The 12,922-nt window shown below is 42.3% G+C and overlaps 1 protein-coding gene across 1 annotated transcript in view; it reads right to left on the bottom strand.

Annotated features, from left to right (window-relative positions):
- ADAMTS12 (ADAM metallopeptidase with thrombospondin type 1 motif 12) overlaps positions 1 to 12,922 on the bottom strand; it is a 392,745-nt gene that overhangs the window by 82,126 nt on the left and 297,697 nt on the right. Inside the window, exon 17 of the mRNA XM_027520036.1 lies at positions 1,641 to 1,767. Within this exon, the coding sequence (XP_027375837.1) occupies positions 1,641 to 1,767 (127 nt within the window). The remainder of the gene's footprint in view (positions 1 to 1,640; positions 1,768 to 12,922) is intronic.

The following is a 12,922-nucleotide window of genomic DNA, read 5'->3' as shown; positions in this document are numbered from 1 at the left end:
GTGCCTGGTGAGAGTCATTGACTTTGATGGAGATAAATATGATGGAAGTGCGTAAACTCCACAAAGGGACAGGCTATTGATGAGATAAGGCAAGCGATAAGAAAGATTCCTCTTTCCAGGCTCATTCTTCCCTGAGAAGGATCTATAGAAACTGCAATGATTACATACGAAACCTAGTGGGGCCTGATCCTCCCCTCAAGTCCCCAGTTCTTCCCAGTGAAAGAGTTATGGGAGGGACTTCCCTGGTGGTCCAGTGGTTAAGACTTCACCTTCCAGTGCAGAGGGTATGGGTTCGAACCCTGCTTGCGGAACTAAGATCCCACATGCCTTGTGGCCAAAAACCCAAAACCTAACAAAGGCAACATTGTAACAAACTCAATAAAGACATCAGGGTAGAGCCACAGCGAGGGGAGGGGACAGTAGTACCTCTGTCCTCTCTTGATGGAGATGGGGTCCAGCTCTGAACCTCACAGCCCACCTTCCACCCAGAAAGAAACCCCAGAACTGGACAGAGAATCAACCTGACTCTAAGATGAGAACACCCTGGCCTCGAACACCCTGGCCTCTGGGACCTCCCTGCCTGAGACCAGAAGAAACTGACACTGTCTGCCTTGGCTGAGCTGTCTAGATGCTTCTTTTTGACCTAGTTATTTGACATTTATCCCATTCTTTCAGCTCGTCTTTAGAATTCTGCCTGTCACTTGGTAGATTTATTATGCCAACCAGTCCCCTCCTGTTAAACTAAACTCTTCTTAATGTGTCTTCTTGGGACTGGAATGAATGCCTGACGGGATCTGCAAATGAAATACATCTCTGTTTATGGACACGAGGGAATGAAAACACTCCCCACAACTAATTCTTTCTTTCCTTCCCTGCCTTCTTTTTTCTTTTTCGTCTTCTCCCTACCCCTCTTTCTCTCTCTAACAAACACCCCTCATAATAACATCCAAGCTGCCTTCTAGAAACTTGAATCTATATGATTCGGAGCAGATGAATACCTCTATTAACAGCAGTTCTCAACCAAGGGTGATTTTGCCCCCACAAGACATTTGGCAAAGTTTGGAGACATTTATGGTTGTCACAACCTGGACGGGGAAGATGAAATGCTACAAACTTCTAAATGGACACAAGGCCAGGGATGCTGCTAAACATGTGACAGCCCCCAACAACAAAGAATTATCCAGCCCCAAATGTCAACAGTGCTGAGGTTGAACAAGCCTGGTCTGTAAGTCCACTTTTCAAGGCAGTGCTCCAAAAGTGTAAGCATGTTCTCTAAAGGCTACTATTGCACTGGTGGGTAAAATGCTCTTGGAAAAGCCTAACCAATTAGCTAAAGAATTTTGGGATGATCTACACATCATTCTGTTCAACAGTGCTTTGGGACTTAAGTCTTACCAAGTAATTAAACATAGATCATACGAGCTTTGTAAGAAATACTGTTCTCTGGGGAGAAAACGTTCCCCACTCACACCTTGTCACAGGTTCTAACAGCATAGCCACAGAAACCTGTGACAGCTTGCCTGTATTTATTCTAATAATGAAGCCACCCAGCCCTCCCCCATCACTGAGCCCTTGATTACTATGAAATCAGACACCATGGTAGGCAGACACACGGAGCTCGAGCTGTTATCAACAGTTACCTGGGTGGACAATCCTGTTCATGACACTTCTTCTGTCTCCCATTGGGTTGTGTTTCTGGATCACAGAATGTAGCTTTCACTATCCCACGGCCCTTCTTCACGCAATGGGCAGTCTGGCGGCGGATACCTGGGGGTTTAACAGAAAGGTTCACATGTATTAAACCTGAGCCCACATTCTTAGTGTCAGATGAGGCCCCTGATCATGCCTATAACTGATGAGAAAGTTGTCCATAAAGTATTTGGTCTTTATTTTTATTTTCTTAAAGATTTTTTTTTTTTTTTTGATGTGGACCATTTTTTTAAAGTCTTTATTGAATTTGTTACATTACTACTTCTGTTCTATGGTTTGGCCTTTTAGCCATGAAGCATGTGGAATCTTAGTTCTCCGACCAGGGATCAAATCCACATCTCCTGCATTGGAAGGTGAAGTCTCAACCAGTGGACTACCAGGGAAGTCCAGAGTATTTGGTTTTTAAAGTAGGAATGGAGACCTCTTTAAATCTGCTCGTGCTGCTGAACGCAATGGGTGAAAAATATCTTCCTAAGTAAGGACCAAAGATAATATAGGCCAATTAATATGTAATCTAGTATACAGATTCCACTCTAGCTGTGGAGACAAGACTCCACATACATATGCCAAATAAAACACAAAGTGAGATTTAAATACTGAAAACAGATGCCACCACCAGGTGTTGCAACACAATCCGACTTATTTAGTTTAATAAAAGAGAGGAATGGGAGCTTTATATTAGTTGGGGCTTGTAAACTCTGAAAGACAGAAATAAAATTCAAAATAATGTTGTGAAGTTGAGAGGTTATGTTTTTTAAAGTAGAGGGTTCTGACAGCAGGGATCGAAAATACTGTTGCCTTTGACACCAGGTTGGTAAGTAAGAAAGAGAAGCACATAGAAATGGTCGGGTCTACAGGTGAACACAGCCCACGTGGGGGCTGGATTTGACTTTGGATATAGAATGATAGTTGGGTTCAATCCCTGGGTCAGGAAGATCCCCTGGAGAAGGGAATCGCTACCCACTACAGTATTCTTGCCTGGAGAATTCCTTGGACAGAGGAGCCTGGCGAGTTATGGTCCCTGAGAGCACAAAGAGTTGCACGTGAATGAGTGACTCCTTTCCCAATTTGGAAGCAGTTTTGTTCCAAATATGGAGTGGTTCCAAGTTGGGAAAGGAGTATGTCAAGGCTGTATATGGTCACCTTGCTTATTTAATTTATATGCAGAGTACATCATACAAAATGCTGGGCCGGATGAAGCACAAGCTGGAATCAAGATTGCTGGGAGAAATATCAATAACCTCAGATATGCAGATGACACCACCCTTATGGCAGAAAGTGAAGAGCAACGGAAGAGCCTCTTGAGGAAAGTGAAAGAAGAGAGTGAAAAAGCTGGCTTAAAACTCAACACTCAAAAAGCAAAAGATCATGGCATCTGGTTCTACCACTTCTTGGTAAATAGATGAGGAAACAATGGAAACAGTGAGAGACTTTATATTTTGGGCTCCAAAAGTTCCGGGAGTTGGTGATGGACAGGGAAGCCTGGCCTGCTGCAGTTCATGGGGTCACAAAGAGTCAGACGTGACTAAGAGACTGAACTGAACTGAGCGACTAACACTAACTAACTGAGTAATAATTAATCCAGGTAGTGCTTGCCTTGCCCAGGGCACTGTTCAGACTTGTATGAAGACGGTTACTCCTTGGAAGGAATGTTATGACCAACCTAGATAGCATATTCAAAAGCAGAGACATTACTTTGCCAACAAAGGTTCGTCTAGTCAAGGCTATGGTTTTTCCTGTGGTCATGTATGGATGTGAGAGTTCGACTGTGAAGAAGGCTGAGTGCCGAAGAATTGATGCTTTTGAACTGTGGTGTTGGAGAAGACTCTTGAGAGTCTCTTGGACTGCAAGGAGATCTAACCAGTCCATTCTGAAGGAGATCAGCCCTGGGATTTCTTTGGAAGGAATGATGCTAAAGCTGAAACTCCAGTACTTTGGCCACCTCATGCGAAGAGTTGACTCATTGGAAAAGACTCTGATGCTGGGAGGGATTGGGGGGCAAGAGGAGAAGGGGACGACAGAGGATGAGATGGCTGGATGGCATCACTGACTCGATGGACGTGAGTCTGAGTGAACTCTGGGAGTTGGTGATGGACAGGAAGGCCTGGTGTGCTGCGATTCATGGGGTCGCAAAGAGTCAGACACAACTGAGCGACTGATCTGATCTGATCTGATGTGTTTATGTGTGTGTGTGACTACCTATGTATGTCCCAGACAAATATATACACATGTATAAATGTAAGTGTGTGTATGTATAACATAGCACCTATTATCTACTATGATGTATAATAAATAAAACCTCACAACCCAATGAGGTCAACACTATTACTATTGCTACCTAACATATGAGAAAACAGGGCACAGTGAAGTCATACAGGTTAAGAAGGGAAAAGAAAGGACCACTGGCTTTACTAGCTAGGACATCATTGGCAAGAGAATGTGGAGGAGTAGCCAGACACCACGGATTGAGAGGTGAAGGGCAGGTAGGAAGAGTGTCATCATCTGTTCTGAAAGAGCCAATGATTCCATGCAAAATAGGAAAGGCTGGGTGGGAAGACTGAAGATGGAGGCCCCAGACAAGAGAGCAATTGACCAGCACAGAGACGGGCACCCTGAGCTCTCAGGGCATCTGGGCCTTGAGTGGGCTCACTGGTGAAGCCCAGAATTTGAAGGGCCACATGTGCACCAATAAGCTAGTCACTTCCTTGCTTTAGTGCCAATTACATGAAGGGATTGCCCATATCCACAATGCTGGCAGGACCCAAAATGGGGAGCTCCCCTACCACACACTGCATCACATGCCCTTACATGGACTCATGCCAATATCTGGGGCTAGCTTGCATATTCAGATGCCAAAGATTGTATCTCAGATGAGACGGTTGGATGGCATCACTGACTCAGTGGACATGAGTTTGAGCAAACTTCAGGAGACAGTGAAGGGCAGGAAGCCTGGTGTGCTGCAATCCATGGGGTCACAAAGAGTCAGATATGATTGAGCAACTGAACAACAACAAATTCAAAAATGTCAGAGGGAAATGCAAAACAGTAAGTGAAGACTTTAAAATGAATCAACAGTATTTTATTGTTCACTCAGTTCAGTTCACTTGCTCAGTCATGTCCAACTCTTCGCAACACCATGGTCTGCAGCACGCCAGGCTTCCCTGTCCATCACCAACTCCTGGAACTTGCTCAAACTCATGTCTGTCAAGTCAGTGATGCCATCCAATCATCTCAACCTCTGTTGCTCCCTTCTCCTGCCTTCAATCTTTCCCAGCATCAGGGTCTTTTCCAATGAATTGGCTCTTTGCATCAGGTGGCCAAAAGGATTGGAGTTTCGGCTTCAGCATCAGTTCTTCCAATGAATATTCAGGACTGATTTCCTTTAGGATTGACTGGTTTAATCTCCTTGTAGTGCAAGCGACTCTTAAAAGTCTTCTCCAACACCACAGTTCAAAAAGCATCAATTTTTCAGCACTCAGCTTTTTTTATGGTTTAACTCTCACATCTATACATGACTACCAGAGAAACCACAGCTTTGACTAGATGGACCTTTGTTGGCAAAGTGTTGTCTCTGCTTTTTAATACAATGTCTAGGTTTGTCATCAGAGAAGGGGATGGCGCCCCACTCCAGTATTCTTGCCTGGAAAATCCCATGGGTGGAGGGAGCCTGGTAGGCTGCAGTCCATGGGGTCGAGAAGAGTCAGACACGACTGAGCAACTTCACTTTCACTTTTCACTTTCATGCATTGGAGAAGGCAATGGCAACCCACTCCAGTGTTCTTGCCTGGAGAATCCCAGGGATGGGGGGCCTGGTGGGCTGCCATCTATGGGGTCGCACAGAGTCGGACACGACTGAAGCGACTTAGCAGCAGCAGCAGCAGCAGCAGGTGTGTCATGGCTTTCCTTCCAAGGAGCAAGCATCTTTTAACTTCATGGCTGCAGTCACCATCTGCAGTGATTTTGGAGCCCAAGAAATTAAAGTCTGTCACTGTTTCCATTGTTTCCCCATCTATTTGCCTTGAAGTGATGGGACTGGATCCTAGCTTTCTGAATGTTGAGTTTTAAGCCAGCTTTTTCATTCTTCTCTTTCACTTTTATCAAAAGGCTCTTTAGTTCCTCTTTTATTGTTTAGTTCCTAATTTTATTGTTAAATCAACACTGTTTAGTTCTATTTAAGGAGAAGGAAATGGCAACCCGCTCCAGTGTTCTTGCCTAGAGAATCCTGTGTACAGAGGAGCCTGGTGGGCTGCTGTCCATAGGGTTGCATAGAGTTGGACATGACTGAAGCGACTTAGCATGCATGCATGCATTGGAGAAGGAAATGGCAACCCACTCCAGTATTCTTGCCTGGAGAAATCCCAGGGACAGAGGAACCTGGTGGGCTGCCATCTATGAGGTTGCACAGTCGGACACGACTGAAGTGACTTAGCACCAGCAGCAGCAGTTCTATTTAAAGAGACAGGTAACCTTTCAGCCACTCAGGCTTTCTCAAATGATAGATTATGTGCTCTTTTTTTTTTTTTTTCATATAAACAAAGTACTACCAACAGCTTGAAGCAACACTATAAAAGAAACTTTCATGGCATAATGACTGAGTCATTGTCTGGAAAGACACACACACCTGTAGAGAAGTCTTATATAATATGAGTGGAGTGGAGATTGCAATGACTGAATCCAGAAAAACTGACATGGAATCTGCCATTATAGAAGAGAAAAAAAGGAAAACGCTTAGATCTTAGAAGTTTCAGTAAAACTTTGGATAGTTTGGCAAATTCTTGATGTCAAAACATAAAAGGCAACTGTCAGATGACTCTCATAGGTTGGAAATATCCCCCCACAGAAGGCTTGTTTCTGTGCATTAATAGCAAAGATAAGTCAGTGCTTCTTACTCCAGAAGTAGTAGGAGGGCAGAGACATTACCAACAGTCCCCGCCAGAAAGTTAATAACATTTCATGAGTCAGTCTGCTAGACCAGCAGCCAGATGAGTGGATGAATGGGCCAGGCAGATACTGCCGGGTGCATGGGGGAAAATAAACAATGTGTCAGAGTTTCTCTGTTGGAATTAATGGTCATTGTTGTTGCTGTTCAGTTGCTCAGTCTTGTCTGACTCTTTGTGACCCCATGGACTGCAGTACGCTGGGCTTCCCTGTCTATCACCATCTCTGGGAGCTTGCTCAAACTCATGTCTATTAAGTTGGTGATGCCATCCAACCATCTCATCCTCTGTAATCCCCTTATCCTCCTGCCTTCAATCTTTCCCAGCATCAGGGTCTTTTCTAATAAGCCAGCTCTTTGCATCAGGTGGCCAAAGTATTGGAGCTTCAACTTCAGCATCAGTCCTTCCAAAGAATATTCAGGATTGATTTCCTTCAGGATTGATTGGTTTGATCTTGCAGTCCAAGGGGCTCTCAAGAGTCTTCTCCAACACCACAGACCACTAATCTTCTATTATTCTAGCTCTTGAGTTCTCACTTCATAGATACAAAGCTAAGCCCAAACCTTCCAATGAGGGACCCTGACTCAATAGACTGATTACTCCCAGGTTATAAGAACACAATACCTGGCCAGGTGCTTCTGACTCTACTCAGGTACTTCTCTGTTCATTTTGTAAAATGTAATCTATAATTCCATCCCTTATCAAATTCTAGTTAAATAAGTAAGACAAATAAAATCCAAGAGTCCTAGGTTCTAGTCTCTACTTTTCCTTCTACTCATCACTAGTTTAACAGCAAGAAATGAGAATAATGACATTCAGACTGTTTAAGAGTGTGATGCTGAGCTAGTTTATTTCTGGGAATGTCTTCTACTTTTATAATCTATAATCCATGAAGAGATGATAAAGTTTAATCATGGAAAACTGGCTAATAAGTGAATTCTGGTTAATAAAATTTTACCATTAACTTGGAAAAGTTTGTTTCAACTGCCATCAGAATGCCTCCACATTGCTAGTTCTTGTTGCCTTGGTGACAAACTGTATTTTCCAAAGATGGCTACAACAATAATCTGTCTTTTGGTATGTTCTTCTCTAGTTACCCTGACTTTGGACTGAATGCAGAAATGAAGTTATGTGAGTTCAGAGGTGAGGTCATAAAAGACCATGTGGCTTCCCTCTAATTCTTTAGAATCTGTCACTCTCAAGACCCTCCACCTGCCATGGAGTAGGAAGCCCCCACCCTTGGAGAGACCAGGTATAGCTACTCCAGTTGACAGTCCCCAATGAGTTATCCAGCCCAAGTGCCAATCATATGAGTTAAGAAGCCTCCAGATGACTCCAGCTCCTAGGCATCTGAATCATTCTTTGCCACCCGGGTCTTCCTAGCTGAGGTGTCAGACACTGTGGAGCTAAGGCATGCCATCCCCACTGTATCCTGTCTAAATTTCTGACCTACAGAGTCCTACCTACGTGCATGCATGTTAAGTCACTTCAATTGTGTCTGACTCTTTGTGACCACATGGACTGTAGTCCCCCAGGCTCCTCTGTCCATGGGATTCTCTAGGCAAGAATACTGGAGTGGGCTGCCATGCCTTCTCCAAGGGGATCTTCCCAATCCAGGGACTGAACCTGAGTCTCTTAGATCTCCTGCATTGGTAGGTAGGTTCTTTACCAGTTCAATTTTATAGGTAAGAAGCCATAGTAAAATGGGCGTTTTAGTACACTAAATTTAGGTTGCTATGTTATACAGCAATAGTAACTGGAATAGTACTCAATAAATGCTAGCTTCCTTCTTTTCTTGAGTCAAGACCCAGAGCTACCAACGAGCTTGGCTTGCTAGGAAACTCACCACTACTGATTTTATTGACTTTTCATTTCATCCTCTCCTGTGTTTTCTGTTTTCATTCCTTTTATTTTTTTTTTGGTTTTCACTCCAGGTTCACTCTGCAGAAGCTGATGCTATGGATTGCTGTGGCTTCCAATTAAATTTGGGAAATGGAGACACTATTTCTTTGGATAACTGCTCCTCCTTTTACTTCTTTAGGCCTAGGATGGTAGCTTTGTTCCCTCCATCCTCTACTATTAATGGATGGACAGAGGTAATGAATCACTTTTCTTGGCTTCCCTAAGCCCTACGCACACCTTTGAAAGTGGTCAGGGTATTCTGTTTGGGTGTGCAGGGCACCCTGACTGATAACGTCTCCATTGTAATAAAAAACTCAAACCATTAATTATGAGTGGCATAGTCATTAATCAACTCTGTAAACCAACTGCTGAAACAACAGAATCTTTCTTGACATAGGATATTATAATACCTCTTTGTGGAGGGGGTCAGAATCAGTCATTATTTTAAGAGTAGTGATCATGATGTAACACTGCAAATGCAGAAAGTGTAACAGATTAGGTTGAATCTATGTGACCCTGACCTTTTCCTGTAATTCAAAAAAGAAAAATGATGTTGGCTTTTAAATCTGGCTTGCCTTTTGACCCTTTAACTTACACACTGAACACAGCCCACAAAGAAATTCTAAGTAATTAAGGTGCCAATCAATATGGTGGCCCAGAACTAAGTTAACTGATTATCTATAAGTATTTACTTGAAAAGGGCAGTAAGTGGAAATCAATCACATTCTAAATAGATGAGAATCAAACCCAAAGTTTTATAGAGGAATCTGAGTCACTGTCTCCACATATAGCAATGAGAATGTCACCGTGAAGCTGTAAACATATAGGAAACTTTTTTAGACACTGGTAGTGAGCAGTTTGGAGAAAGCAATGGCACCCCACTCCAGTACTCTTGCCTGGAAAATTCCATGGACGGAGGAGCCTGGTAGGCTTCAGTCCATGGGGTCGAGAAAGAGTCGGACTTGACTTAGCGACTTCCCTTTCACTTTTCACTTTCATGCATTGGAGAAGGAAATGGCAACCCACTCCAGTGTTCTTGCCTGGAGAATCCCAGGGACGGGAGAGCCTGGTGGGCTGCCATCTATGGGGTCACACAGAGTCGGACACGACTGAAGTGACTTAGCAGCAGCAGCAGCAGTGAGCGGTTGGGGCTTTCTTGAGGCTCAGAAGGTAAACAATTGACCTGTGATGTAAGGAACCTGGTTTGATTCCTAGGTCAGGAAGATCTCCTGGAGAACGGCATGGCAACACACTCCCATTTTCTTGCTGGAGAGTTCTGTGGACAAAGGAGCCTGGTGCGCTACAGTCCACGAGGTTGCAAAGAGTCAGACACGACTGAGTGACTAACACACAGTGAGAGATTAATTAAGAACTTTTACTTTTAAAAAAATGGAGAACAGTGTGGAGATTTCTTAAAAAACTGAAAATAGAACTGCCTTATGACCCAGCAATCCCACTGCTGGGCATACACACTGAGGAAACCAGAATTGAAAGAGACATGTGTACCCCAATGTTCATCGCAGCACTGTTTATAATAGCCAGGACATGGAAGCAACCTAGATGTCCATCAGCAGATGAATGGATAAGAAAGCTGTGGTACATATACACAATGGAGTATTACTCAGCCATTAAAAAGAATGCATTTGAATCAGTTCTAATGAGGTGGATGAAACTGGAGCCTATTATACAGAGTGAAGCAAGCCAGAAAGAAAAACACCAATACAGTATACTAACACATATATATGGAATTTAGAAAGATGGTAACAATAAACCCTGTATAAGAGACAGCAAAAGAGACACAGATGTATAGAACAGTCTTTTGGACTCTGTGGGAGAGGGAGAGGGAGAGGGTGGGATGATTTTGGAGAATGGCATTGAAATATGTATAATATCATATATGAAATGAGCCGCCAGTCCAGGTTCGATGCACGATACTGGATGCTTGGGGCTGGTGCAATGGGACGACCCAGAGGGATGGTATGGGGAGGGGGGAGGGAGGAGGGTTCAGGATGGGGAACGCATGTATGCCTGTGGCGGATTCATTTCGATATATGGCAAAACCAATACAATATTGTAAAGTTAAAAAATAAAATAAAATTAATTAAAAAAATTATCTTCATATACACTTGAACCTGATCATCTTTGATATAAAGAACAAGTTTCTTATGTCCAAAACCAAAACATAATTAAACAGGACAATACAGTTCATCATATTCTCAATTCAATATTGAGACTGTAAAATAAAGGGAGACTGTTATATTGTTAATTTAGCTCATACAAGATTTTTCTGACTCAAAAATTTAATTTATGAGGGGATAAACTGAAGACTTAGCTTATTGTAATGATCTGTGGCAGAAAATGTAAGATTTCCTATTATTTTAACTTAAGATCAAAGATACTCAAGCCCTGAATATTTAATCACAGCATCTGAAAGAGATTCAAAGTACTGTATACCAAGTCTTTAAAATCTGACAAAGAACAAGATCTTTTTTAAAAAACCATCATTTGAGAGTAAGTTAAGCAGTACACGTTAAATTTTACACTAGCACACAAATTGATAATTCTCCTAAACTGGACATAACCTTGAGTATAACAATATGAGATGAAAACAAACACTGCCACAATTCTCTTAAATAAACAGAAATAACATTTAACTTCATAGAAGATGGGAAGAATAGGAATTATATAACTATATGTCTTGTTGGCAAGTCCATCTAAATCTATCAACTTTCAATTTCAGTTCCCAGTAAACATACATTTTGTATTTTCTGGCTCCTTGACTCCCTTCATCTCTGATTTCCTTGATCAGTGAATTCAGATCTGTCCTTCATAATGAAGGTTCAGTCAAGAAGAACTTGAATCCCATCACTGCAAGAGCTCAAACACATTGATGTGTGTGTGTGTGTCTTCAACAACTACAATGTCAACATTAACACCACCACCACTGGAATTAGAAATGGTTTTGAATCCTGCTTTTAACTTGTATCAAATGATCCTGGGCAATCTTTCTAACCTCTTCTAACCTCATTGTCCTCATCCTCATGTTGATGAGAGTATTGTATAAGGTTTCTGTGAGGATATAAATGATGCATACACTCTGATATATACATGATGTATCTAAGATGATGTCCCCTAAGTCCTGGCACAGTGCTTAATGCATGTTAGGTCCCTGAGAAAAGATTTTAACCTGAACGTGAAGCTTCTTTGTAACCCACTCACTAATCATGGGACATTATTTGCCTGCACAGCTCTGTTTTCTGAATGTTGTGAGGTCAGGGTTGGCTTCACACTCTGATACCAAGGAATAGAGCAAATCTAACTCATCCTGTCCTCATACTCCAATAATGTAAGCTTCTTACTACAAACAGCGGGACCCTGATTTATACGATTGTTTCTCTAGCTCAAAAGGACATTGAAACTGACTTCAGTAAGTAAAAATATTAATTGGACATCAACTAATGAGGTTTGATTTTATTATTATCCATTGCTGAAACCCACACTTGTTACAACACTGGTTAAGACTTAAGGCCAATAGTTTCCTCCTCCCTGAAATCCCAATGAACTGATTACATATACTGACTGTCACCGTCAGAAAGAAATTTTTAAAGAAAAAATAAGTACATAAGATATACTCAAATAGGAGCATTGCTGGTGCTTGAAGAATGCGTAATGGAATGAGATGGGATCCATTTTCAAAACTTAGGATCAGGAAGTACTCTTTCCTGCTTATAATTCCTCTTCTACACCTGCTATGTGCACATCAGTCAAAGCACATGCTTAAAAAAGAGGCAGAGGCCAGAAACATCTCACAAAACTCACAGGTTAACAAGAAAGCAGTCAGCCAGCAATTTCAAGACATACTGAGCAAAGCCAGCCTTCAGAGAAACCAACTGAGAAATCCCCAGAAAGTACATTATTAGGGAACCAAATTAAGGTCCTGGAAACAGGGAAGGGACTAATCTCTGCTGGCCGCATGTGATAAAAAAAAAGGGATGGGATGCAATGAAGATGACCAGCAGAATACGAGAACATTAGATTAGCTACCTTGGAAAGGATTCTGGTTAAAAGTTCCATATGTAGGGAACTTGGAAGTTGCCACTCTGTTGTAATGACAAGTAAAAAACCTGGACAGACTGAAAAACCAACTATTCTTGAGCATGTGAGAGGAAAGGGTATAGGTCAAACTGCTATCTTCAAGACTTGAGACATAGAAGAATAGAGGGAGTCACAGATTCCCAACTTCCCAAAGCAGAGACTCATAAGTGGACCACCATGGGAACCTGAATTTCACCAACTAAACTCATCTCACATGCTAGTAAAGTAATGCTCAAAATTCTCCAAGCCAGGCTTCAGCAATATGTGAACCGTGAACT

The sequence above is a fragment of the Bos indicus x Bos taurus genome, chromosome 20 (assembly GCF_003369695.1).
Source record: "Bos indicus x Bos taurus breed Angus x Brahman F1 hybrid chromosome 20, Bos_hybrid_MaternalHap_v2.0, whole genome shotgun sequence".
Taxonomy (NCBI): Eukaryota; Metazoa; Chordata; class Mammalia; order Artiodactyla; family Bovidae; genus Bos; species Bos indicus x Bos taurus.
This window is presented reverse-complemented; position numbering and strand designations above follow the sequence as displayed.